A 27649-nucleotide genomic window follows, 5' to 3' on the forward strand; every position below is an offset into this window, starting at 1 on the left:
CTCAACAGCGCCTTTGTGAGCAAATAGTCAACGTTTCTGTCATCCTTTCAACTTCTCTTACTGCCCTTTAAAAGCTGCTGTGCTGGCGGAATTTCTGCTGCGAAGCAAGTTTTCTGCAGGTTGATCTCAGCATTCTGCACTTGCATTTTATTCAAATTAACGCGAGCGACTCCCATTATAACATTAGGTGTAGCCCACTGAGCTCCAGCTACTTACAAAGGCAACATTGTGCTGTTCCAGCCATTATTATATGGTCGAGGATGAAGCGATAATTGTCAAATGTATTTCAATATCCCGGTGAAACCTCTCGTGTGGGAAAACACAAAAGATCTTCGACGTGGACTAGCCATATCCTTAATGTTCATACAGCACATGATTTCACCAAAAATATTAGTCTTTACTAAAAGTTTCCCTTAGCTTGCTATTTTCCAAGCATAATGAAGATATCTCTCTTTTTTTCTCTCTCTCTCCATTTTTCTTCTTTAGCATTCTTTTCCTAAAGGTGGTCTTCCTATACCTCTTTATTATTGCTTTCACGCTGGTCATGTTTTGGTTCAAGTAACCACGATAGCCAAGACAAAGATTTGTCGCTACCAAAGCAGTTAATCCATAGGTGATGGTACAAGAAGGTGAAGTTGAGGTAGATGATTCGCCATGATCTTATTAAATTGCAGAGCGAGCTTGCAGGGCTGAATGGCTCAGCTATTTCTGCTCCAAGAATCTATCAATATTCTAAGACTCTGCTTCCATCACCTTTTCAGAAAGAGAGTTTCAAAGACTCTCAAACTTCTGAGTGAACTTTTTTTCCTCATCTTTGTTTTAAATGGGTGACCCTTATTTTTTAAACAGTGACCCCTAGTTCTAGATTGTCCGGCAAGAGGAAACATCCTATCTGCATCCATCCTGTCAAACCTCTCAGGATCTTATGTTTAATCAGGTTGCCTCTTACTCTTCTAAACTCCAATGGATACAATTCTAGCCTGTCCAATCTTTCCTCATAAGACAAACTGCCCATTCCAGGTGTTAAAACTTCTCTGAACTGCTTCCAATGCACTAAAATATCAAAAGAAACCACAGGGAAATGGAATGAGATCTAACGGAAGTGTTTCTGAATGTCATTTCAGGTGGGTTTGGCTGGGGGTTTCTGCCCGGTACTGTCAGCAAGTTCCCACCACATTTAGTCATTTATTTTATGAATAATAAAGTGCTGAAGCACCGAGATACAGTTTCCACCTTGCCCCCTTTGCTACCAGCAGCCCACGCACCCATTCCTAGGTTGCACGGCCCGATTTCTAGAAAACTCCACCACCCCAGAACACAAATCCCAATTTACGGGGTACTTTCTCCCAGGTTCGGTCCTTACTCCGCACTTGGGATAAGTAAGTCTCTTTTGGCTTACTGTAACTGTGGCAAGACACGGGGATCAGTGCTGGGGCCTCAACTATTTACAACCAATATCAATGACTTGGATCAAGGCACTAAATGCATGGCAGCTAAATTTGCCGATGACGTCAAGATAGGCAGGAAATGAAGGGTGTGATCTGACGGAAAGGTTTTTAAGTGTCATTTTAGATGGGTTTGGCTTGGAGTTTCTCCCCGGCTCTGTCAGAAAGTTCCCTGTCACATTTGTGAGCCCTGAGGAGTTTCTCTCCGGGATAGCCCACACTTGGAATTCTTTTCGTCACTGGGAAGCTGGCCAGACCCGCTCTTCAAATGGGCCACCATTTCGAAAGGATGCCCTGATCTCGAAATGGGCTTGAGGGCCCTCACATCCCCCACCCATGGGAAATGTGACCGCCAAAGGTACGGGCATTACCCCACACCCTCCCAAGTGCTGACACCCCTTTTCAGGTCTTCCAATGCCTCCTTTTGCGCTGCCCCCTTCCAGAACCCCCACCCTTCACCCCCCAATGTTCCGGAGGCCCCTTTTGCTCATTCATCACCCCCCCCAGCCTTCTTACCCTCTCATCCATCCTTTCAAGTGCAAGGCCCTCCTTAGGTCCTGACCCTTGGCAGTGTTGCCCTGGCATTCGGGCACCCTGGCATTGCCACCCTGGCAGCCTGACTGTGCTTCTGCCAGCCTGGCAATGTCACCTGTGCACCTTGGAAGTGCCAAGGTGGCAGCATCAAGGGGCCAGTCTGGCAGTGCCAAGGTGCTCAGTTATCAGCGGGAGTGCCAAGGTGCCACCCTGCCCTGTTCCTAACCAGCTAAGGGTTTCGAGTGGCCTGGGAGAACTCCCACGTGCTGTTCTACCTGGTCCATGTTTGTGTGGACCAGAACTAAAGGCGCCCAGTTGGGGTCTCCCTGGGGAGGCCAGTAGATGCCGGGAGCTGGTTAGATCTGGCACCAGCATGGTGCTTAAACCCATTTAACCGTGCGGGTCTGTGTCCCACCCATTATGGGGTTGGAATCCTGATTGCGACGCCTCGTGAGTTGTGGTTAGAATTCACGAGGCGCACAGGCCGTCGGTAAGCCTGGGAAAGGCCTCTCCCGGCATCTACCGGGTGCGCTGCGCCCCAGTTCGGGCGGGACGCAGCCGGTAGATTGTGCCCAAAGTTGTTAAGAGGAGGTAAAGAGTCGACAAAAGGATACAGAGGGGTTCAGTGAGTGGGCAAACATTTGGCAGATGGAGTATAACGTGGGAAGGTTTGAACTTGTCCACTTTCGCAGGAAGGATAGAAAAGCAGCATGACATTTAAATGGACAGTGATCGCAGAACTCATGGGGTCTGGTACATGAATCACTGTACAAGTGCAGCATGTGATTAGGAAGGCGAATGGAATGTTAACGATTATTGCAAAGGGATTGTAATCTAAAAGCACAAAGTTTTACTGCAGCTCTGCAGGGCCTTGGTAAAACCACATCTGGAATACTGTGTACAGTTTACTCTCCTTATTAAAAATGATATAATTGTGATCAAAGAACAAAGAACGATACAGCACAGGAACAGTCCCTTCGGCTCTCCAAGCCTGCGCCGACCATGGTACCTGCCTAAAATAAAACCGTCTGCACTTACGGAGTCCATATCCTTCCAATCCCACCCTATTCATATGTTTGACCATATGTCCCTAAAATGCCGCTATCGTACCTGCTCCCACCACCTCCCCAGGCAGCGTGTTCCATATATTTACCACCCTCTGTGTAAAAAAAACTTGCCTCGCACATCTTTTCTAAACTTTTCCCCATGCTCTTTAAACCTATGTCCCCTGGCTGGTTTAGCCCAGTGGGCTAAACAGCTGGCTTGTAATGCAGAACAAGACCAGCAGCGCGGGTTCAATTCCCGTACCGGCCTCCCCGAACAGGCACCGGAATCTGGTGACTATAGGCTTTTCACAGTAACTTCATTGAAGCCTACTTGTGACAATAAGCGATTTTATATATATATATATATATATATTCTAGTACTTTACTCTCCTACCCTAGGAAAGAGCATCTGACTATCCACTCTGTCCATGCCACTCATAATCTTGTAGACCACTATTAGGTCGCCTCTCAACCTCAGTTGTTCCAATGAGAACAGACCAAGTTTATCGAACCTCTCCTCATAGCTAATGCCCTCCATACCAGGCAACATCCTAGTAAACCGCTTCTGTACCCCCTCCAATGCATCCACATCCTTATGGTAGTGCGGTGACCAGAATTGTACACAATATTCCAAATGAGGCCTAACTAAGGTCCTGTACAGCTGCATCATGACATGTCAATTTTTATATTCAATGCCCCGACAAATGAAGGCCAGCATGCCATATGCCTTCTTGACCACATTATCCACATGCGTTGCCACTTTCAGTGATCGGTGGACATGCACGCCCAGATCTTTCTGCCTGTCAGTACTCGCAAGAGTTCTACCATTTATTGTGTAATTTCCACATGCATTGGACTTTCCAAAATGCATTACCTCACACTTGTACAGACTAAACTCCATCTGCCATTTCTCCGCCCAAGACTCCAACCAGTTTATATCCTGCTGTATCCTCTGACAACCCTCTTCACTATCCGCAACTCCATCAATTTTTGTGTCGTCTGAGAACTTACTATTCAGACCAGCTACATTTTCTTCCAAATCATTTATATGCACCACGAACAACAAAGGACCCAGAACTGATCCCTGTGTAACGTGCTAGTCACAGCCTTCCATTCAGAAAAGCACTCTTCTACTGCTACCCTATGTCGTCTGTGCCAAGCCAGTTCTGTATCCAACTTGCCAGCTCGCCTCTGATCCCATGCGACTTTACCTTTTGTACCAGTCTACCATGAGGTACCTTGTCAAAGGGTTTACTGAAATCCATGTATACAACATCCACTGCCTTTCCCTCATCTATCATCTTTGTCACTTCCTCGAAAAACCCGATCAAATTAGTGAGGCACGACTTCCCCTTCACAAATCATGCTGTCCATCAGTCCATTTGTTTCCAAATGTGAGTAAATCCTATGCCTAAGAATCTTTTCCAATAATTTCCCTCCCACTGACGTAAGCCTCAACGGTCTATAATTTCCTGGATTATTCCTGCTGCCCTTCCTAAACAATAGAACACCATTGGCTACTCTCCAGTCCTCTGGAATTTCACCTGTAGCCAATGAGGATACAAAGATTACTGTCAAGGCCCCAGCAATTTCCTCCCTTGCCTCTCACAATATACTGGGGTAGTTCCCATCAGGCTTTGGGGACTTTAATGTTTTTTAAGATGCCCAACACCTCTTTATTAATATCAACAAGACTCAGAATATCTACACACTCTACCCTATACTCCTCATCCACCAAGTCCTTCGGTTTGGTCAATATTGAGGCAAAGTATTCATTTAGTATCTCTCCCATTTCCTCTGGTTTCATACATAGATTCCCTCCAATATCCTTGATTGGACTAACACTTTCTTTGGCTACCCTCTTGCTCTTTACCTATGTATAAAACGCCTTAGCTTTTTCTTAATCCTGTTTGCCAATGACATTTCATGGCCCCTTCTAGCCTTCCTAACTCCTACCTTAAGTTCCTTCCTACATTTATATTTATAGCTTTATATTCGTCAAGGGCTTCATCTGTCCTGAGCCTTTTAGACCTTACGAATGCTTCCTTTCTCTTTTTGACAAGATTCATATGTCCCTATACTTGCCACCCTTATCTTTCATCCTGACGGGTACATGCCGATCTTGAATTCTAATCAACCGACATTTGAAAGCTTTCTACATGCCGGATGTTGAGTTTTCCCTCAAACAGCCTCGCCCAGTCAACACTCTCGAGATCCTGCCTAATGCTGTTGTAATTAGCCTTCCCCCCAGTCTGACACCTTCACCTGAGGACCACTCTTGTCCTTTTCCATAAGCTGCTTAAAACTTACAGAATTATGATCACTGTTCCTGAAATGATGTCCGACTGAAACTTTGATCACTTTGGCCGGGCTCATTTCCCAGTACCAGGTCTAATATGGCCCTTTCCCGAGTTGGGCTATTTACATATTGTTTCAAGATATCCTCCTGGACACTCCTTACAAATTCTGCTCCATCCATGCCTCGAGGAGTAAGTGTGTCCCAGTCAATGTAGGGAAAGTTAAAATCACCCACCATGACAACCCTATTGTTTATGCATCTTTCCAAGATCTGTCTGCATATCTGCTCCTCTATCTCCCGCTGGCTGTTGGGAGGTCTGTATTAAACCCCCAACATTGTGACAGCACTCTTCCTTTTCCTGAGCTCTACCCAGATTGCCTCGCTGCCTGAACCTTCCAAAATGTCCTCCCTCAGCACAGCTGTGATATTTCCTTAACCAGTAATGCAGCTCCCTTTCTATCCTGCCTCAAGCATCAAAATCCTGGAATGATTAGTTGCCAATTTCTTTTTCAATCAAGTTTCTGTAATAGCAACAACATCATAATTCCACGCACTAATCTAAGCTCTAAATTCATCTGTTTTACCTGAAATACTCCTCACATTGAAACTAATGCACTTCCGTCCACTAGCCCCGCTGTGTTGAACAACCACTCCCTGCCTGCTCATCCTCTTAATCCTACTGGCCTTAGTCTGTAGCTCTCCCTCAATTATTTCTCCCACTGATCTACTGCTCTGTTTCCCACCCCAAGCCATAATAGGCAATTCAGTCTGTTTCTCTGTCTTCCACTCTTCTCCTTACTAGCTTCTGTTTCTGTCCCCTCTTTACTACCCTCTGACTTCCTGCGTTGGTTCACATCCCCCTGCCACATTAGTTCGAAGTAGTTAAGAAAAGGTTGACTGGATTCATTACTGGGTTGAAAGACTTGTCTTATGAAGTGAGACTAAACAGGTTGGCTCTTTACCCATTGGAGTTTAGAAGAATTGAGAAGTAATCTTTTGAAACATAATGGCCAGAATCCTACCTGCTGTGAACTCAGTCCCCACGCCAGCGGGAAAACCGGCGCCAGTGACTCTGGTGTCAACGGCCCCCCAAGGTGAGGAATTCTCACCTTTCTAGGGGGCTAGGTTGATGCCAGAAGGGTTGGCGCCGTTCCAGCCGGCGCCGAAGGGACGGCGCGAGTTCGCGCATGCGCAGAACGGCCGGTGTGTTTCCGCGCATGTGCGGACTGGCCGGCGTATTCTCGCGCATGCGCAGGGGGTTCTCTTCTCTGCGCCGGCCCCCCGGGTAATATGGTGGAGCCCTACAGGGGCCCAGTGCCGAAGGCCCACCCGAACAAGCCTGCTCGCAGATTGGTGGGCTCTGATCGTGGACCAGGCCACCTTTGGGCCCCCCCCATTGTTGGATCCCCCCCCCCGCACCCCTCACCCCACCCCCGAGGACCACCCACACATACTCACCTGCCAGGTCTCGCCGCTGCATGAGTTGAATGATTCACGCCGGTGGGACTGGCCAAAAATGGACGGCCACTCGGCCATCGGGGCCCGGTGAATCGCCGGGGAGGCCACTGTCAACAGCCTCCGACCCGCGTGGTGGCGAATACGAACCAGTGGGGGGTCGGGGAATCCCGCCTATTAAGTTCAAAAGGGGGCTTTACAGGGTGAATGCTGAAAGAATGTTTCCCCTTGTGGGAGACACTTAGAATAAGGGGACACAGTTTAAAAATAAGATGTATCCCTTTTAAGAATGAGAGCTGGAGAATGTCTGTGGAATTCTCTTCCACAGATAGCGGTCAAGGTTGGACCATTGAATTTATTCAAGGTGAATTCGGTAGATTTTTGTCACACAATGGAGTTGAGGGTTTTAAGGACAGCCTTAAAGTGGAGTTCAGACCACAATCTGATCAGTTATGATCTTATCAAGTGGTATTGCAGGCTCGCAAGGCCAAATAGCCTTCTCGTGCTCCTAAGTCCTAGGATAAGTCCTAAATAAGTATATTTATTTGACCTGTGGATAGTTGTGAATGAACAACATTTATTTTTGTCCCTTTCTGGAGTGTGTTCAACAAATGTTGAATCGCTCGACGATTAAAACTTGGTCTCTGTGAAACTTTTAATGCAAGTTGCAAAATATTCTGTTTTAGAATTCTACACAATACAGCTGAAGGTTCATGCTCCAAGCTTTTTCTTAAAGATCTGAAACTGGAAAATGCTGGCAGAATTACCACTCCTGACCACTGTTGCCTGACTGTGTGCATGTGGGCTGTCAAATTCGATTCAGCTGTGGTTGTGTCCAATGTTAACTCAGCTTTTCCTGGAGACTGGTGATTGGAGAGTGGGAACCGAAAGCATAGGTTTTCATGTGACATGAACAGTTCTTACTTGACTTTGTAATGAGTGCATCTGGTAGCAGCTAAGTAAAAACACTTGCACCTTGATGCTCACATTGGCCTATTGATTTCCCATGTAAGTCCAGCACTGGAATTGAAATGAGATTACAATTTAGTTTGCTGCATTTCATTTTTTTTAAGTAAATTTAGAGTACCCAATTATTTTTCTTCTAATTAAGGGGCAATTTAGCGTCGCCAATCCACCTAACCTGCACATCTTTGGGTTGTGGGGGTGAAACCCACGCAGACACAGGGAGAATGTGACAGTGACCCAGGGCCAGGATTCGAACCCGGGTCCTCAGAGCCGTAGTCCCAGGGCAAATTACTGTGCCACATGCCATCCAGTTTGCGGCATTTCAGAAGCAAAGTAAGATAGCTCAGTCAAGAGGAAATCCATTGAGCAGTATAATAAAAAATGTGTTGCAATTTTCTGCTTGATTGTGTCATCCCTATTCCTTTTTCCACAAGGGATCACCACTTTGAGTGCTAAAAGCAATGAATCTGGCAGCAAAAGTCAATTCACCTTTAAAATCATAAACTGACTGCTGGTAGCGTGAAGGAACTGCAGTGGGAACATTGACAGCAGCAAACAGACCATAAGAAATCTTATTCATGTTGTTTCCTGTTTGGTTGCTTCTTGCCCGCCAGAATCAACAAGCTATGTGATAATATCTATCTCTTTTCCCCAGTTTGGCACTGGTCCTTCCACCGTATGGTTTCCACTACATCAAAGCCAAACTAGATGAGGTTATCACCCAAGCGAAACGTAAGTATTGGGAAGGGTGGAAGGCGACCCGATAATGCATGCCAGAAGAGAGAAAAATATTGATTCTGTGAAGTAATAAAATATCTTATACTAATATTTTAATAGTTTCTGAAGCAGTAAGAAGGGGATTGTCAGATAGATGGTCAGATAGATGTCATCATATTGTGAAGCAATGATTCTAAAGCATCAGAGAAACAAACATGCAAAGATGAAAACGACTGCATGGTTTGAATCTGTAAGAGCGCTCATTTTCTTTCTTTGTCAAAGTTTCATTAATGAATATGCACAATTTCGCTCGTCATGTAATTTTGGAATCATTGTACAGCTGTACCTTCTTGTTCTATGCATCCATTAAAAGGTCTGTTTATCTCTTCCCATAATTTTTTTTTTTGGATAATTGTATAGCCTGTTAGTTGCATTAGATAGAAAAGATGCCCAACTATTAATTTGCTGAAGATTTTGGCCTGGATTTTGTGGTAGGAATAGTGATGAGGCTGCAGTTCACGTCATTTTTGCAGAACAAATCGGGCAATAACTTCCAGCGTCTGCACTGTGTGCAATTAAATCAATGAATTGCTGTCAGAATTACCCTGGTTCTCTACCCATAACACACTGAAGAATTAGTGGTGTTCTAAGTCTTACCCACTCTCCAACAACTTCTCTGGAATGGAAAAACTACTTTCACAAGTGTGGAGTTTCATTCCTCTTTGCATTAATGATTTTTGGCAATTCAAAAATGTATTTTGTTAGCTTGCGCTTTGTCTATTCTCTCCCTCTTTAAACATGTTTTTCCTTTCTGTTTTTGCTTTTTGTACATGATTTCAAATTGAATTCCATGTTCTAATTCACACTTTCTCGTTTAGACACTATCCACTGATTGGTTACTGTTGTTTGCCCTGTGCACAGATCTCCGATCCTCTGTAGAGGCAAGAGCAAATTCCAGTGTAAAGCCCGCAGAAAGATTATGAGCATAACCAACGGAATGTGCTGTTTATTCACAGCTGGCCGCAAAATCCAGGTCATTTTATTTTAAGAGAATAATTTTCCCCCTCAGTTGACTTTCTTTGGAAATTGAATTTGATGGGTATCTAAATGACCTAAGCAGAGGAAATACTCAAAGAAGTAATACAAGATTCACCCACCCACTTTCCTTGTGCTGCTTTTTCTTTGTTTTATCTTGCAACATAAATCTTTATTGCACTTTAGCACTTAAAAACTGGTGCAAAGTCAAAATAAAATGACAATACCTACTTGCATGCATTTTATTTCAAGCCAGTTAGCAGCCTGGATGGTATCACATTAAGCATGTGCTCATTATTCAACTCTTTCATACTCGACATTTTCATTTGGCACAGCGTGTCATTTTGCCTCATGTTCCGAAAGAATCTTTACACTGTGCATGCCCAACCAACGACTCTGACACCTTCAGCACATGTGAGCAGCAAAATGTTAAGACTACAGGGTAACCAAAGGTCAGCTTAGAACAATTGGGTGGAATTATTCACCTGTTAACCTCTGGAATTGCCAGTGACTGTGCAGTATAAAGTTGGCAAATAGTTTGTCATACAGGTAAGACATGGCTGGAACTAAACTACCTATCCTTAATTTACGAGGAGTTTATAAAATGCCAATCACAAATCTTCAGAGTTTCCAATTTACTGACTTTAATAAAGATGAGGGAAGTCTGACGAGTTTGACAAAAGACATTTATTTAACAGCTACATTATCTACACGAGGCCCGGTTACATCTCATCGGGTCCTTCCTCCTATCTAGTCAGCTCGACAGTGGCCGGTTTTTTAATACTCTTGCTGGGTAAGCTACCCCGCCCATAACAAGCAAGCTCACAGTCCCAATGAGCACGGGGAAACAATCATCCCCAATTGGATGAGTGCTGTGCAGGTTATCACACTGACCATTCAGTTTTGTGCTGGAGGAATAATATCAGATCCGTCCTTTCCAATGTATCTCTACATTTTCATACCAGATAACGCACAGGCAAAGAGTGGACCAATGCAAGCCAAGAAATTTATCCCATTTTATTGCTGACCTCAAAATAAATTACGAAAAGGGAAACTGTTTTAAAATGAGAACGAAGCCACTGGGGACTCTCCCCCTTATTCCTCGGACCTGACTTCAGCATTATGTGAAGAGCTGCTTTATTTCCAGAAAGTGTTCTCCAGAGTGATGCTTTAGTAGGGCTGGGCTGAGGATGGCTCTTTGCCATAAAATTCTTCAAATCCCACCTGTTGTTCACATTGCCTTCAGTCAAGGTTTCTTTGGGGCTGCTTGTTGCATAGCGACAGAATCCCCTCCTGCCATTGAAGGGAAAGATCAAAATACACATGGGGAGAAATTCAACTGAAGGCTGCTCATTTTGTGCCCATAAAATGGAATGAGGACATCCTAGCTTTGCGTTGTGAGCTGGAAGTGCGTTAGATGCCATGTTGGCTCAGGTGATGTTAATACACATTTGTAGGAGCAGAAATGCACAATTCACATACAAATGAATGGGGCTTGTGCTGTGCGTAATACATCTAGCTGTGATACGTCTTGAGTGGCCTAATCAGATCTAAGAATGACTGAAGGTTGCTCAAAGAGGGGCTTAAGGGAAGGAGGTGTGTTCATCCCGAACTTCTGCTGCCAGAGTATTTGAGCCACATTTCCGCCACGCTGCCCTCAGTTCAACGTCGCCTCCCCCCTCACCCCCACTTCCCCCACAACCCCACCGGCCCAAACCCCAAGACCGAACCTGCTGGCCAATTCCGTCTGACAACCAACCAATTTTGTGACCTCCTCAACTGGCAAGGTGCAATTTGGCCCTTGTTTTGTGTTCACTGCTCAATAGAGCATTTAAATGTAGACTCAGAAACACATTTGGCCTGGCTTTCAGCTAACGTGGCTTGGTGTGTGAAACATTGATATGTGAAACATTCGCCCTGCTAAATTTATGACCATTTGGGTCCATTTTGAATTACTTTGTAATTTTAAGGTACCGCTTATTAATTAATGCTAATGCTAATGCAGTGATGTAATAGCAATGAGTTCATGCTAAAATTATTTTGTATCAAGTTAACTAAGTTTTCTCTTCAGCTGTTCTTGGTCTCTTTGGGCTGGACATATCTTTTGCAAGAAGACAGCCAATTTACTCTATTGTCTTGACAACTGCTGCTTTGGGATCAGGCCTGGTAACTAGCCTGATTTGTATTATTATTTATTTTATGTAGAAACACAGGGATTAAGAGCAGAAGTAAGCAATTCAGCCCTTTGAGCCTGCTTCGCCGTTCAATCAGATCATGGCTTATCTCTTCCTGGTCTCAAATTCATCTCCCTGCCTGTTCCCCATATCCCTTTAACCCGTTTTTAAAATCAGAAATATATCTATATCCTTCTTGAACCCATTTAATGATTCAGACTCCACCGTACTATGGGGCAGCGAGTCCCACAAATTCACCACCCTCTGCGAGAAGTAGTTCCTTCTCATCTCAGTTTTAAATCTACCGCCTCTCAACCTATATCTGTGATCTCCCGTTCTAGATTGCCCCCACAAGGTGTAATTGGTCTACAATTGCCCTAAAATTGGTCTATGTTTACTTTATCAATTCCCATTGGTATTTTATGTGCCTCGATCAAATCCCCTCTCATTTTTCTAAATTCCAGCGAATAGAAGTCCAAACTGTTTAATCTCTCCTCATACGTCACCCCTTTCATTCCCAGAATCAATCTGGTGAACCTCCTCTGCCACCACATCCTTCCTTAAATAAGGAGACCAAAACTAGGCACAATATTCCAGATGTGGTCTCATCAATACCCTATATAATTGTAACAACACTTCTCTACTTTGTACTCCAGTCCTTTTGCAATAAACACTAAAATTCCATTTGCCTTTTTTATTACATGCTACACCTGCATACCAATTTTCTGCGTTTCATGAACAAAGGCACCCAGATCCCTCTGCCCAGGTGCATTTTGAATCTGCTTTCCATTTAGATAGTAATTTGCCGTCTATTTTTTAGGCCAAAATGGATAACCTCACACTTATTCACATTAAACTCCATCTGCCAAATTTTGTCCCATTCTCCTAGCCTATCTATATCTGGCCGTAAGCTCTTTTATCTTCTCTTCACTGCCTGTTTTACCACATGTTTTACCACCTATTTTAGTATAATCTGCAAATTTTGCTGTGTTGCACCTTGTCCCTGCTTGCAGATCATTTATATAGATTGAAGCCCGAGGACTGACCCATGCAGCACCCCTGTAGTTACAGTTCACCAGCAAGCGAAGGACCCATTTATCCAACCCTCTGCTTTCTGCCAATCAGCCAATCCTCAAGCCAGTCAAATATTCTACCCCAACCTCATGTGATCTCACTTTCTGAATCAGTTTTTTATGTGGCACCTTGTCAAATACCTTCTGGAAGTTGGTGTACCACATCCACAGGTTCCCCATTATTCACCTTGCTGGTTACATTCACAAGGAACTCAAGCAAGTTTGTCAACATGACTCACCCTTCATAAAACTATGCTGACATTGAGCATTATCTTTCCAAATGTTCAGTCATGCCCTCCTTAATGATTGATTCCAGCAACTTTCCCATCACAGAGGTCAAGCTAACCGGTCTGTAGTTTCTTGCCTTTTGCCTCTTTTCCTTTTTGAATAGGGGCGTCACGTAGCGTGTTTCCAATCCACTGGGATCTTTCCAGAATCCAGGAAATTTTGAAATATCATAAACAATGCATCCATGATCTCTGTTGCCATCTCCTATAATACCCTTGAGTGTAGGCCATTGGGTCCTGGAGACTTATCTGCCTTTAATACCATTAGTTTATTCAATAATTTCTCCACAGTGATAGTTATTGCACCAAGTTCCTCTGCATTAACTGCAGTTTGTGGAAATGTTTTATTATCCTCTACTGTGAAGACAGAGGCAAAATATTGGTTCAGAGCCTCCGCCATCTATTTTACTTCCTGCCTGTTGGCAGCACTTTGGATGAGATCAGGAACTGAACAGATTAGCTGTGCAAGTCCGTGGTTCTGTCCACTCCTTCAACATGCTGCGCCAAAACACCAACTCATTCTTATTTGACTTTAGACTAATGAAGATCATCAGTTTTTAGCAAGGTGATTCATCATAGCTGAAGCTGAGGAGAGACCAAAAAGCAATTGGATAGGGATAAAGTGAGATCAAAATTGCTGAACAATATGATACGTGGTACACTCATTTTGTCCACTACATTGTACTGTTCTGGATTGCATTTGAACGATAATGTGGCTATTGGAAATTGCCATGGGTCTTCCAGGCTGTTCACTGGAAATGTAAGTGTTACAGTCACATATAGGTCAACAACACCTTAGTATTTAAGAATACCATTTACAGCACATGAATAAATTCAAAAGAATAATCAGATATAATTCAAAGTGCAACTCCTTTGGAGATTCATTCCTTCATAGTGTAGGCCTGGATTCCTGATTGATATACTTCCAAAGAACTGGATTTCTAAGACCCACAGCAAGGTAATTGGCCATTATCTAAGAAAAGAAAAGATTTAAAATGAGAATAGTATCCAAAAATAAATTTAGAAAGGTAATGATTTACAACAATGAGGAGAAACATACACAATATGTTCAGCATTCCATGTTAATTCATCCATATTTCAAACTGCAACTCTTTATACATTTCATTGACGAATATGATTTGGGGGAAGCAAAGGCCCTTCACTTCTCGAGAGGTGCCATGCTTCTTGCCGTATTTAATACTGCGCATGATATTACCCGCACCTAGTTTCTTAGCTATAACCGAACTTGTATTATCTTTGCGTTGAGAAACCTTTGTTGCTCAGTAAACAGACCTTTAAATGATACAGCTTCTTGAAGGTAACGTTAATGGTGATCACATACAGTTTTCAGTCTGCAAGCTAGTGTGTCTTTTTTCAGACTTCTACTGTGCATTAAGTTTCCCAGTATAGCACAATATTTTTATTCAAGCACTCATTGAATAAAATATTGTTTATAATCCCTTCTACTTGACCCTTTTTCCTGTTCCCTGCTTTCTCTTTCTGATGGATTCTGACAGCCAAACACAAGGGCAAGTATCTTTTTGTTGGTCAATTTCCTTGTCGTATTGTCTTTAGAGTATACTGCAATGCACTAGTGCTCCTACCCCTATTGGATATTCTCCTGTGTTTATCGTATCTGATCTTTATTAGCTCTTGGTGTCCATTATCATTACATTAATAGCTTTAGCTTACTTATTTTACATGAAGTATTGCCTGCTGGTTGTGTATTTTATATAATGCGACGCTTTGTGAAAAATTAGTTGGTGAAGAATAATTTTGCTATTTTGGTAAGCGAAATTCTGTTCAAACTGTTCCATGTCAAGGTCTGGCTACGTAAAGGTACAAGCAGAAGCAATAATGAGCACCTTAACAATTGTTTTATTTCAGACTTAGAATCAATAATGCCCGATAACTTCGAAACCACAGGATATGTGTATCTCGCCCCAAGGTAGCTCTGTTTAATGCTTTGTTGTGAGAGCGCATGTAAAGCATGACTGTTTGTGGAAGAAGGGGCTTTGACTTGCTGTAACCTAGGAGCTCCTGGCACTGGAATAACTGTAAAGGTATCCAGACTGGTGCCAACTTCGGGAGACCTCTGGGTTTCGGACAGGACTTCAAAAATGCTGAGGTTGGCCTGTGGTAAAAAGTTTCGTTTTTTGACTACCCAACCGCTTTTAGCTACATTCGACAGGTCTAAACCCTAAAGAAGGGAATGGCATTTTTCACAAGCAAAGAGTTACAGTCATTCATGGAGTTTTCAGTGTTCTTAGCATTCCCACACATCCTAAATTCTGGCAATAATGAGGACCCGGGCACTTAATAAAATATGCAGTGTTTTTGAATGTACCCAAATTGAATAAATCCATAAGTATTGATTTTAATACAAAATCCTCTCTGACAATCTACTAATACACTGACATTATTTGTTCGTGGTAATCATTTATTTTTAAGTATTCATATACCAACACTCAAAAAAGACTATGGTAGAAAAACGTAGTCCTAACATCTTTATTAATTTCCGCCATGACGTCAGTTAAGAGGGAATAAAGTGCAGATATTTAAGCAAAAACACCAGGTGATGCAGGTGGGAAGAAGTGAAAAGTGAAAAGAAATAAATCAGAGTAGAAAAAAATCAAAGTACAACAGCAGATAAGAAAGCAAAAAGTAAAACTATTTTTGAAGGACATTTGTGGCATCATTAAAAAAAAACATGTCAGATTGCCTAGAATGGTCGCTCATCGTGTGGGCTTTTATGGTAATCAGTGAATAATGTTCCAGGACCAATCACTTAAGATTAACACAAAGGTCAGTCAGCTCTACATTTCAAGTGTGACCCTTGTCATAAATGCTACAGAATCAGCAGCACAGCTAAAGAGTGGAAAAGCGACAATTCCGCTTTGCTGAAGCAATATAAACTGAAAGCATTACAACATAATGGAGGTTCTTTTGCAACAAAACACGCCTCAATTTATAAATCTGTGTAAGGAATTGATTTGCTGCAAGAGACATATTATCCAATTTTCCCAACTACTGATAGTTAAAAGGAAGAATTGCTGAAGCAAATTCTTAAATTGACAGCACATGAATCTTGGCAATTGCACAATTATATTCACAAGTGTCCTTATTGAATGAGCTGTACACTCCAGCAGAAGCCTTTCATCATTTCATTTAAATGTTTTCCAGTTCTAACCTTCAGAGCAAGAGAACAAGCATAGGAGAGCTGAGTGGGCATTACACTATGCAGCGGGCCGACGAAAGAGACTATCTGAAACATGAGCAAATTATGAAAAACCTGTTGTTAATAGCTGTTGCCTCAGGCCCCTGTTTAATTTCTCTTTGGATTAAACAAGAAATAGCTTCAGATGTCTTTTCTTTTGGAACATACTCTAATACAGTAGCAGTATTGCTGGCAGATTTTAGATATTGGCTTTGATACTGGAAGAATGCTTCTTCTGTTATTCAGTGACTGCTGAGTGAGATGGTAATGGGAAACCCTCACTTCAGTTAACTTCTTACTCACAAAAGCGGCAGAGATAATTGGACTTTTCAATTAGACAAATGGATAAATTTGCAACATGTTACAAATCAGGACAATTCTGGTTTTAATCCCTGCTGAGTAAACTGATTTTAGCTGTGTTAGCCTAATAGGAGCTGAGACCCACCTGAGACTAAATGGTGAGGTTCAGCAAGTTTTCCAGCCCCCCCCCCTTCCTGCCCCCCCCATGCCCGGATAGGGGTTGACCTGACTGTTGTACCATCTATGAATGCTTAGCATCTAGATTCAAACACGGAATAGCCACTCGGATAAGGTACCAACATGCTGCTGATATTCACAGACCTGCCCTTCAACACGAACCATTACCTCAGGAACGGAAGGGAACTAAAGTCATTAGATAATGTGAATTCTGGGAACAAATATCGTCTTTCTTACAGACATTAGGTTGTGATGACACCTGCAACATAATTAGATGAGGCAGAAAGACACAACAAGAAATAGGAACATTTAAAATTTGACAAAAATAGAACATCCTGATGATAATTTGAAGGAGGAGAATAGATTTGTTTTTTTAAAATAATTACCCATGGCTGGTCGGCAAGTGGAATCTTCTAACCATAGTTGGCACCTTTTGAGCCTAGCCCTGTTGATGTTGTTCAGTAGTCAGTGTCGTTTTGAGATTGCTGTGCTCTGTGTGCTGTGATGTGTTGAGCCAACTGTCCTTTCCACGCGTCTCGTTGCCACTGTCTAGCTGTATGTCTTTTCTTCTGCTCGTGACATGTGGGAAGACTGTGATAGTGTGTATGTGTTAACAATACCTTTCAGGGAATACTGCAATGGACTGCCTCCTTCAAGCAACAACACAGCATTCCTGGAGAACTTTATTAATTTTATTGACCGGCAAACTCCAAATTCTCCAGACTGTAAGTACCTTTTGTCCTTCTCTGTGGTATTACATTTAAAATATTCAAAGTGCTTTCTTCGAGTTCGAAGGCTCAAGGCCCTCATTATAAGACCACAATAAATGAAAAGATCAAGGGAGAAGATAATTTACAAAGTACAAGTCTAAGCTTCAGAACTAATGGGGAAGGGAAAGAAAGAGATCCCAATTCACCGCTGTGCAGTTTGCTGTCATTAGCCGCATTGTGGAGAGTGCTGGATCATGTTCTCAATGATTTTGATAACATATATTGTTTTAGACGATTGGGATTGGAATTGTATGGAGCAGAGCTGGTGGTTATATAGGTGGCACCTTGCTGCAGTCGCACAAAAATATGCAAAAGAATGAACGAGCTAATTAAGACCATCAAGGCAACTGAATGTTACATATGATCAGAGACATACCTGTTGAAAATTAAGGTAGGTAATCCTGCCTCAGATGCAGGCAGGAGAGAAAGGATTTTGTGAATTATGACAGGGGCATCAGTTCTGAAACACCAGGAAAGAAAAAAAAAAGTAAATGCCTGACAGCAGATTTGTTTCTGCCTCTTTCATAAGTACTTGGCATTCTAAAGAAAACCTTCTAAGCCGGCAATCCTAAATATGATGATATGGGAACACAATGCTGTTACTCCTTTTGAATTGACAGAAATCTTTGGGTCTTCACTGTCTTCAGCTGATGCCCCGGAGGACTGGAGAATAGCGAATGTTGTTCCTTTGTTTAAGAAGGGTAGCAAGGATAATCCAGGGAACTACAGGCCGGTGAGTCTTATGTCAGCGGTACGGAAATTACTGGAGAGAATTCTTCGAGACAGGATCTATTTCCATTTGGAAGCAAGTGGACGTATTAGCGAGAGGCAGCACGGTTTAGTGAAGGGGAGGTTGTGTCTCACTAACTTGATAGAGTTTTTCGAGGAGGTCGCAAAGTTGATTGATGCAGGTAGGGCAGTGGATGTTGTCTATATGGACTTCAGTAAGGCCTTTGACAAGGTCCCTCATGGCAGACTGGTACAAAAGGTGAAGTCACATGGGATTAGAGGTGAGCTGGCAAGATGGATACAGAACTGGCTAGGTCATTGTAGTAATCCACGGGAGGCAGGAGTTCTGTCACCACACCAATATTTATTTACAATAACGGTATTACCGGAACAGCTACAAACAGTGCTGCTAGCAGTCCAGTCAACTTAAGACTGGCTCACAAAGCCTACACAGGTGATTATATGGGCCCCCTCAATGAGCTATCATTGAGGGAGCTCAAACTCCAATTAGCCAACCAATAAAGCCAATTGGAGTTCATTACAGTCATTACAAGGCAGAGGGTAGCAATGGAAGGGTGCTTTTCTGATTGGAGGGCTGTGACTAGTGGTGTTCCGCAGTGATCAGTGCTGGGACCTTTGCTGTTCGTAGTATATATAAATTATTTGGAGGAAAATATAACTGGTCTGATTAGTAAGTTTGCAGATGACACAAAGGTTGGTGGAATTGCGGATAGCGATTAGGACTGTCCGAGGATACAACAGGATTTAGATTGTTTGTAAACTTGGGCGGAGAGATGGCAGATGCAGTTTAATCCGGACAAATGTGTGGTTATGCATTTTGGATGGTCTAATACAGGTAGGGAATATACAGTGAATGGTAGAACCTTCAAGAGTATTGACAGTCAGAGAGATCTTGGTATACAGGTCCACAGGTCACTGAAAGGGGCAACGCAGACGGAGAAGGTAGTCAAGAAGGCATTCGACATGCTTGCCTTCATTGGCCAAGCCATTGAATATAAAAATTGGCAAGTCATGTTGCAGCTATATAGAACCTTAGTTAGGCCACACTTGGAGTACAGTGTTCAATTCTGATCGCCACACTACCAGAAGAATGTGGAGGCTTTGGAGAGGGTGCAGAAGAGATTTACCAGGATATTGCCTGGTATGGAGGGCATTAGCTATGAGGAGAGGATGAATAAACTTGGTTTGTTCTCACTGGAACGACGGAGGTTGGGGGTGACCAGATAGAGGTCTACAAAATTATGAGGGGCATAGACAGAGTGGATAGTCAGAGGCTTTTTCTCAGGTTAGAGGGGTAAATTACTAGGGGGCATAGGTTTCAGGTGTGAGGGGCAAGGTTTAGAGGAGATGTACGAGGCAAGTTTTTTTTACACAGAGGGTAGTGGGTGCCTGGAACTCGCTGCCGGAGGAGGTGGTGGAAGCAAGAACGATAGTGCCGTTTAAGGGGCGTCTTGACAAATACATGAATAAGATGGGAATAGAGGGATACGGACCCCGGAAGTGTAGAATATTTTAGTTTAGACAGGCAGCATGGTCAACACAGGCTTGGAGGGCCGAAGGGCCTGTTCCTGTGCAGTACTTTTCTTTGTTCTTTGAATGTTCCTTTCAAAAATTGCATTCAATAAAACAATTCTTCACAACCGTTTGATGGAGAATGTGTTGAGCTATAAGCTACTACTTCAGAAGGTTATCCTCTGTTTATCATTTAGCTTCCAGGAATGGTTATACCTTTAGACAAGGTATATTCGACCTAATTTTAATTCAAGTGAGTGACCATTACTGATTGACTGCATTTTGCTTGGAATCTATCGCTGTCGCATTCACACAAGGGAACCTCAGACAGGTTAATATAGTTATTGCTGACATGTACCTTTAATTTAGTCATCTGGCCATTTCTTATTGCTAAGAAATAGTTCTGCTTTCTCAAAATGCTTGCACTTAAATCTGGCCTTGAACAACAATGATCGCAACTATGGGGCTCGATCGAACCAAATTGCAACAGAGTCCCGTGTTGAGCCCGTTTAGCCGGGTGTTTCCCAGCGCTCGCAGCGCCGAAAAGCACCAGGCTATCTAATGGGACTTAGTTGCAATCGGGGGCCTTAGCGGGGAATGCCCTGCAGAGGCTGCACTTAGTCCCGCTTCCTGCACTGAGGAGCTCCGCTCGCTGGAATTCCTCCGTGAAGTAGGAGATCGGAACGCCATTTTAAATGATGCACTGATCGCTCATAGATCTTGATGTGAGATAATCGGTGCAGGATAATTAATATGCTCCGGTGCCAGGATCAATTAAGATCCAGTCCAAGTGTCAATGCAGACTCTGGATCACACTGTGAATCCGCCTGGGAATACAGATTCTCCTTTGGCCTGTCAAGTATGGTATTCTAGCAGGATGAGATCAAATAGGTTAAAGGGCCGTCTTAATCCAAATTGAGCTGTGATATTATAATAAAAAATGTTCTAAATTCTGTGTATGTTGGACTGTTAACTGTTGTATAATTTAAACGTTCTGTGTGGTCTGTGGTTTCCTCCTCTGGAAACACAGCAGGCACGATGTTCCAAACTGTCATGACTCTTTCAGCAGGCACGAGGCTTAATGTTTACTCCTCCCGTTTGGAGCTAATAACTAGGATTAGTTCAGTCTGTATTGCAGACTAATAAACGAGTGAAGTGGTTGTGCTTCTAATTGAACGGTGGATGAAACCATGGCTAGATTTTCCGAAATATTCGATTTTGATGATGTGTGGAAAGATATGGGACTTTTTTGTCTGCTTTTAGGTGAGTGTGTTTTTAAAAAAAGGATCAAATTTGAAATGATTTTAAAACTGGAGAATTCTATCAAGATGAAGATAAATAAGTGGAAACACAGGTTTTGTTTTATTTGTTCTTAAGCTTTGCCCATCATGCGGAATGCAGCAACAGTCATCGCTGGTTAATGTAGCATGGCTCTTCTCAGTAATGATGTGGAGATGCCAGTGTTGGACTGGGGTGAGCACAGTAAGAAGTCTTACAACACCAGGTTAAAGTCCAACATGTTTGTTTCAAACACTAGCTTTCGGAGCACTGCTCCTTCCTCAGGTGAACAAAGAGGTATAGAACATAGAACAGTACAGCACAGAACAGACCCTTCGGCCCTCGATGTTGTGCCGAGCAATGATCACCCTACTCAAGCCCACGTATCCACCCTATACCACTAACCCAACAACCCCCATTAACCTTATTTATTAGGACACTAAGGGCAATTTAGCCTGGCCAATCCACCTAACCCGCACATCTTTGGACTGTGGGAGGAAACCGGAGCACCCGGAGGAAACCCACGCACACACGGGGAGGATGTGCAGACTCCGCACAGACAGTGACCCAGCCGGGAATCGAACCTGGGACCATGGAGCTGTGAAGCATTTATGCTAACCACCATGCTACCGTGCTGCCCCTAAAGTATGTTCCAGAAACATATATATAGACAAATTCAAAGATGCCAGACAATGCTTAGAATGCGAGCTTTTGCAGGTAATTAAATCTTTACAGATCCAAAGATAGGGGTAACCCCAGGTTAAAGAGGTGTGAATTGTTTCTAGCCAGGACAGTAGGTAGGACTTCGCAAGCCCAGGCCAGATGGTGGGAGATGAATATAATGCGATATGAATCCCTGGTCCCGGTTGAGGCCGCACTCATGTGTGCGGAACTTGGCTATAAGTTTCTGCTCGGCGATTCTGCGTTGTCTCGCGTCCTGAAGGCCGCCTTGGAGAACGCTTACCCGGAGATCAGAGGCTGAATGAACGGACATCGTGCGACAATCACCAGGCAGGAATGTTCCCTTCCAGTCGGGGAACACTTCAGCAGTCAAGGGCCGTGGAGGCCCCCCCCCCCCCCCCCCCCCCCCCTCCTCCCCCCCAGGTCGCCATCTGCAACATGAACGCCGAGGTCCCATCAGGTAGGACTACACATGAATGGCGCCGGCGGGACTCGGCCTAACTAGGCGGGCACTCGGCCCATTGCGTGCGGAGAAGCACTGGCACCAATGGTCACCGGAGAATCGGCGGACCAGCATCGGGGCAGCATCGCGTGAATCACCCCCCCCCCCCCCCCACCTGCCGATTCTCCGACCCAGCGCAGGGTCGGAGAATCCTGCCCGTTTATGCTTCAGTTGTCCAGGGTATTGATGAGACTACGTCGGGAGTATGGTGTTCTTATTGAAGGAAAGTTGTAAATGCATTGGAAGCAGGTCAGTGAATGTTTACGAGACGAATACCAGGAATGGGCACATTGTCTTATGAAGAATGTTAGGTTTGTATCCACTAGAGTTTAGAAGAGTAAGAGGCGACTTGGTCAAAATCTTTTAGATCCTGAGGGGTATTGACAGGGTGGATGTGGATGTGGATATGGATCTGTTGTCGGTGAATCTAGGACTAGGAATCACTGTTTAAAAATAAGGAGTCACTCATTAAAAACAGAGATGAGGAGAAATGTTTTCTCACAGAGGGTCATGTGTCTCTGGATTTTTCTTCCTCAAAAGGCAGTGGAAGCAGAGCCTTTGAATGTTTTTAAGGCAGAGCTAGATAGATTCTTGATGAATGAGAGGATGAAAGGTTACTGGGGTGGGCAAGAATGTGGGGTTGAGGTTACAATCAGATCAGCCATGGACTTATTGAATGGTGGAGTCGGTTCAAGACGTAGAGTGGCCTACTCCTGCTCCGAATTTGTATGTATGTTGATCAACGTCGGACAGATCTGGAATAACTTCATGCAAGAAAACAGACCACACCACCGTATTCCTCCTGTCCTGCTTACAGCTACTCCTGCTAAGAACTCTGCTGACATGGTGAGTACGATTTAACTAAAAGTGAACAAAGTCCCATAGCGAGCGCGTTTAGCTGAGTGTTCCCGGCACTTGCAGCACCGAGAAACACAAGACTATAAAACGCCACTCGTGTTAAATAAGGGGCCTCAGCGGGGAAAAGGCAGCCGAGGCCACACATTGTCCTGTTTCTGACTGAGGAACTCCACACGCTGTAGTGACTGCCAATCTCTGAGGCCTCTGACGCACCCACCCCCATCCCCCCAAGTCCAATGCACTATGGGAGGATCCCCATCCTTCCCATAACACACACACAGAGTACAAAACGTGCCACCTTTGCAGTGCTAACCTGGCACCCTGACAGTGCCAGGCTGGCACCCTGACAGTGCCAGGCTGGCACCCAGGTGGCACTGCTACGCTGGCAGTGGCTGGATGCCTGGATGGCACCAGCATTGCCAGGGTACCACCCTGCCCAGAAGACATGCACCTGGGGTCCTCCAATCCTCTGGGAGACCCCCATGAGTGCTGTTCTAGCTGTTACCCATTTATGGAGACCAATACTGAGCGACGCTGATCCAGGTTCTCCGAGGCGAATATCGATGACCTCTGGTTATTTCTTTCCTCAGCAGAGAACTCCACCAAAACCTTTTCACAATTATATGAGGTCTCCACCGCACCACCCTTCCCCCCTCACCTCAGCCGCATTTTTTCAAGAGAAAAGAGTCCAACTTGTCAATCCATTCCTGACATGGCTATCCATACATTTATGTTGCCAACCCTGTAAATCTTCTCTGCACCTTCTCCACTATCTCTACATCCTTTTACAGCATGGCGTCTAGAACTGTAAGCAGTACTCATTGTAAATTCTAATCTTCCTCCAACGCTTTGCAGAAAAAAAATCATAATTTTGAGGAGCCTGAAAGGATAGCAGTGAAACATTGGACTGGGTTCTCCAGGCCTCCGCGCGGAAATCGCGTTCAACAGGGGGGTGGAGAATGGGGCGTCGGACCCGCGACGTCTTACCTGGATTCTTCAGCGACCGCTGGTAGTTGAATCGCTGGCAGTTGCGCGCGTGCGGTCGACGTCGCGCTGGCCAGGGGCCGTTTAAAGAGGCCCCCGCGGCCATTCTCCGTGGACGACCGGCCAAATTTCCGACGGTGTGGTTCTACCCGGCGGGAGTTCGGAGTCGCGGCTGCGGTGGCCGTCCTGGTGGGGGGCGGGGGGGATCCGTCACCGGTGGGGGGGGGGGGGGGGGTGCCTCCACGATGGCCAAGACAGCGATTGGGGGCCACTGAACGGCGGGCGCAGGTGATCTGCGGGGGGTGGGCCTATTTCTTCGGTGCTGGCCGCTGTGTGCGTCCACCATGTTGCACAGGACCGGCGCCGCAGGCGACCGCCACGCGCTGCGTGGACCCGCAGCCAGAAGTGCAGAGTCCTGTATCAGCAGCCGGAACTGCGTGGAGTACTCGGGGCCCTGCTAGCCCCCTTAAAAACAAAAAAAGTCCGGAGTCATTCGTGCCCGTTTTCCCGTGGGCGTGGGGACATAGCCCCATTGTTGGAGAATCCCGCACATGGACTCCAGAAATCTACCTGGGAGCAGTCGATTTGTGTGCATGTGTCAATGGTGAAATGGAGGAGGAGAAGAGGGTATATCTGAGAAGGTCTCTATGTTTTGTCTCTTTTTGTCATTGGAATAACTTTGCAAAACAAATGAAAACTGGGGGCCCCATTCAGATAAGGAGATGGCTGGGTAAATGCTGTAGATTCTAGAAATTAAACTGCTGGAATAAAAATGAATACATCATTAAGGTTTTCAATTTGCCAGATTTACTTTTCTACTGTGCCTTCACGAGATTCTGCTTCTGTGCTGAATTGGAACAAAGAAGGCAGAGGGGTGACTTCATTGAAGTGTCCAAAATTATGGGGGGAAAAGACAGATTGGACAGGACAAAATTGTTTCTCTTGATGGAGAATTCTAGAACCGGGGGACATAGATTCAAGATAATCATAGAACAGTACAGCACAGAACAGGCCCTTCGGCCCTCGATGTTTTGCCGAGCAATGATCACCCTACTCAAACCCACGTATCCACCCTATACCCGTAACCCAACAACCCACCCCCCTTAACCTTACTTTTTAGGACACTACGGGCAATTTAGCATGGCCAATCCACCTAACCCGCACATCTTTGGACTGTGGGAGGAAACCGGAGCACCCGGAGGAAACCCACGCACACACGGGGAGGACGTGCAGACTCCGCACAGACAGTGACCCAGCCGGGAATTGAACCTGGGACCCTGGAGCTGTGAAGCATTTATGCTAACCACCATGCTACCGTGCTGCCCATAAGTGGCAGAAGGTGTAGAGGGGACACGAGGAAGAATATTTTAATGCAAAGGGTAATGGGAATCTGGAATTTACTGCCCAAGTTGGTGATGGGTGGTGCCCAAGTTGGTGGGGGTGGGGGTGGTGGTGGTTGGGGGGGGGGGGGGGGGGGGGGCGATGAGATCCTCCTTTAAGGGTTTCCTGTGCCCACTGGAGGTACCGCTCTTAAATCCCTTACCATCTCTTGAAACCCGCGCCCCCCTTCCTTCCTGCATCCAATCAGGTTGACCAACAGCTCTCCAAGGCCTGCCAAAGCGATGCCCTGAGCCAATTAACACTGCTTCCAGGTTAATATAGTTGCGGGGCAGCTGGCGTATTGAGTGGTCAGGCTCCTCACAGTGGATTTTTCGTCATGGGGATATTGATGCCTGATAAAATCCAGCCCCATGACTCAAACATGAAAACATGACTTAATTTCAGTGAAGCACCTTTCTGGTTAGAATGCCATCCTTTGCCACTTCCCACACTGCTGTCAGGCTCCACAACACTGTTGCTGCTACTATCCTAAGTCTCAGTTGCCCCCAGTTGCGCTCTGTGATTGAATCTTGACCTCTGTCTTTCCCTCCTGAGGTCTCCAAACTTGGATACACTTGCTTTCCTACTGTCCCATTGACTACCTGACTCCATTGTGTCACCTTGCCCTCTGACATCTCCTGACATTTGACGGTAAAGTGAAAAGGACTGTATGGGATACAGAAAAGTTAGGAGTTGGTGAAGAAAAAAATGGTCTAGAAGAGTGAACTGGTCTCCCCTAGTATACAGTCCACAAGTTTCCTTAGCACTGTCCTTCCCCATCCCCAACACTGGAATTTCCTCATCTCCCATTCCACTGTTTCATCCTTAGATTTAGTTTCTTGACCCTGCCAGAAAATAAGAGATCACTTCTCGGCCTTTTGGCTAAGGTGAGCGTGAGGTCAGGTGTAATGCCTGGATCTGGTATGTCTCTCTTGTGGGGCCATGAATTGGATTCAAAATTGTTTCCTTGGAGCAGGCAAGGAGCTGGATTAGGGGTTTGCCCCTGTCCACACTTATAGAACAGTACAGCACAGAACAGGCCCTTCGGCCCTCGATGTTGTGCCGAGCAATGATCACCCTACTTAAACCCACGTAACCCGTATACCCGTAACCCAACAATCCCCCCATTAACCTTACACTATGGGCAATTTAGCATGGCCAATCCACCTAACCCGCACATCTTTGGACAGTGGGAGGAAACCGGAGCACCCGGAGGAAACCCACGCACACACGGGGAGGACGTGCAGACTCCACACAGACAGTGACCCAGCCGGGAATCGAACCTGGGACCCTGGAGCTGTGAAGCATTGATGCTAACCACCATGCTACTATGAGACCTGGCTTTGTAACTCTGATAAAGTAATTTTAAAAAAGGCTCTCCATTGCTGACATTGCTGTAAAGCTTTCCCGCATTCTCTGCTGCCAAATTTTAGGAACCCACCTCAATGATGCACAAAGCCCAAGGGACCCTTGAGTGGGGCAGCCGCCAAATTCTGACACCCCAGTTTTAATGGAAAACAGATTTCTGCACCACCATCTGCGAAACCCCAGGAGTCTCCTCCCACATCCACAAAACCACAGAAATGTCACACATTTAGTGCTTTTAACACAGTGAAAATGCCCCAAGGCACCTCACAGGAGCATTATCAGACAAGATTTGACACAGAGGCACACTGGGAAATATTGGAACAATTTGGTCAAAGGGTATGTTTTAAGGACTCTGATGATTATACCAGCACTCCACAATGCTGTCAAACCCCATAATGATCTCTTTTTGCTGCGTAGTAGGGAGGTGATAAGGTAAGAGGGTCAAATCGGAAAGAAAAATGGTCTTCAAATGTTGAAAAGGCCACAGAGCAGCTGATTCCCAGTCTTGAGAAAGGCAAGTTATTTCAGGAGTATTGGGAGAGTTGTACTCTGTTGCTACTAGGGCAATGAGTGAGTGATAAGTTCAGGCAGACAATGCTGAAGCAGGGGATTTTAAAAATTCATTTCCAACCGATGGAGCATTTTATTTTACATTTGTTATTTTTGATTTTGCTGTTTCTATCACTGAGACTTTTTTTTTGCAAAATAAGTGGTCACAGTCCATTATTTCTTGTGTAAGCAAGAGATAGAATTCACCTCCCTCTCCACCCATTTCCCCCCACTTTATACACAAAAACATGCAATTCCCAAAACGCTGATGTAACACTGTCTCATGTTTTCT

At 44.7% G+C, this 27649-nt stretch overlaps 1 protein-coding gene across 14 annotated transcripts in view; it reads left to right on the forward strand.

The window, feature by feature from the left end:
- The window catches only part of LOC119973412 (voltage-dependent calcium channel subunit alpha-2/delta-1), a 726559-nt gene that overhangs the window by 615659 nt on the left and 83251 nt on the right, over positions 1-27649 (forward strand). For 8 of the 14 annotated variants that reach the window (XM_038811473.1, XM_038811474.1, XM_038811480.1 and 5 more), the window contains 3 exons: positions 8401-8477; positions 14919-14979; positions 17353-17450. In XM_038811473.1, the coding sequence (XP_038667401.1) occupies positions 8401-8477; positions 14919-14979; positions 17353-17450 (236 nt within the window). Of the gene's footprint in view, positions 1-8400; positions 8478-14548; positions 14561-14918; positions 14980-17352; positions 17451-27649 lie in introns of all 14 variants that reach the window. The other 6 variants (XM_038811471.1, XM_038811472.1, XM_038811479.1 and 3 more) reach the window with 1 other exon arrangement.

This window comes from Scyliorhinus canicula, chromosome 11 (assembly GCF_902713615.1).
Source record: "Scyliorhinus canicula chromosome 11, sScyCan1.1, whole genome shotgun sequence".
NCBI lineage: Eukaryota > Metazoa > Chordata > Chondrichthyes > Carcharhiniformes > Scyliorhinidae > Scyliorhinus > Scyliorhinus canicula.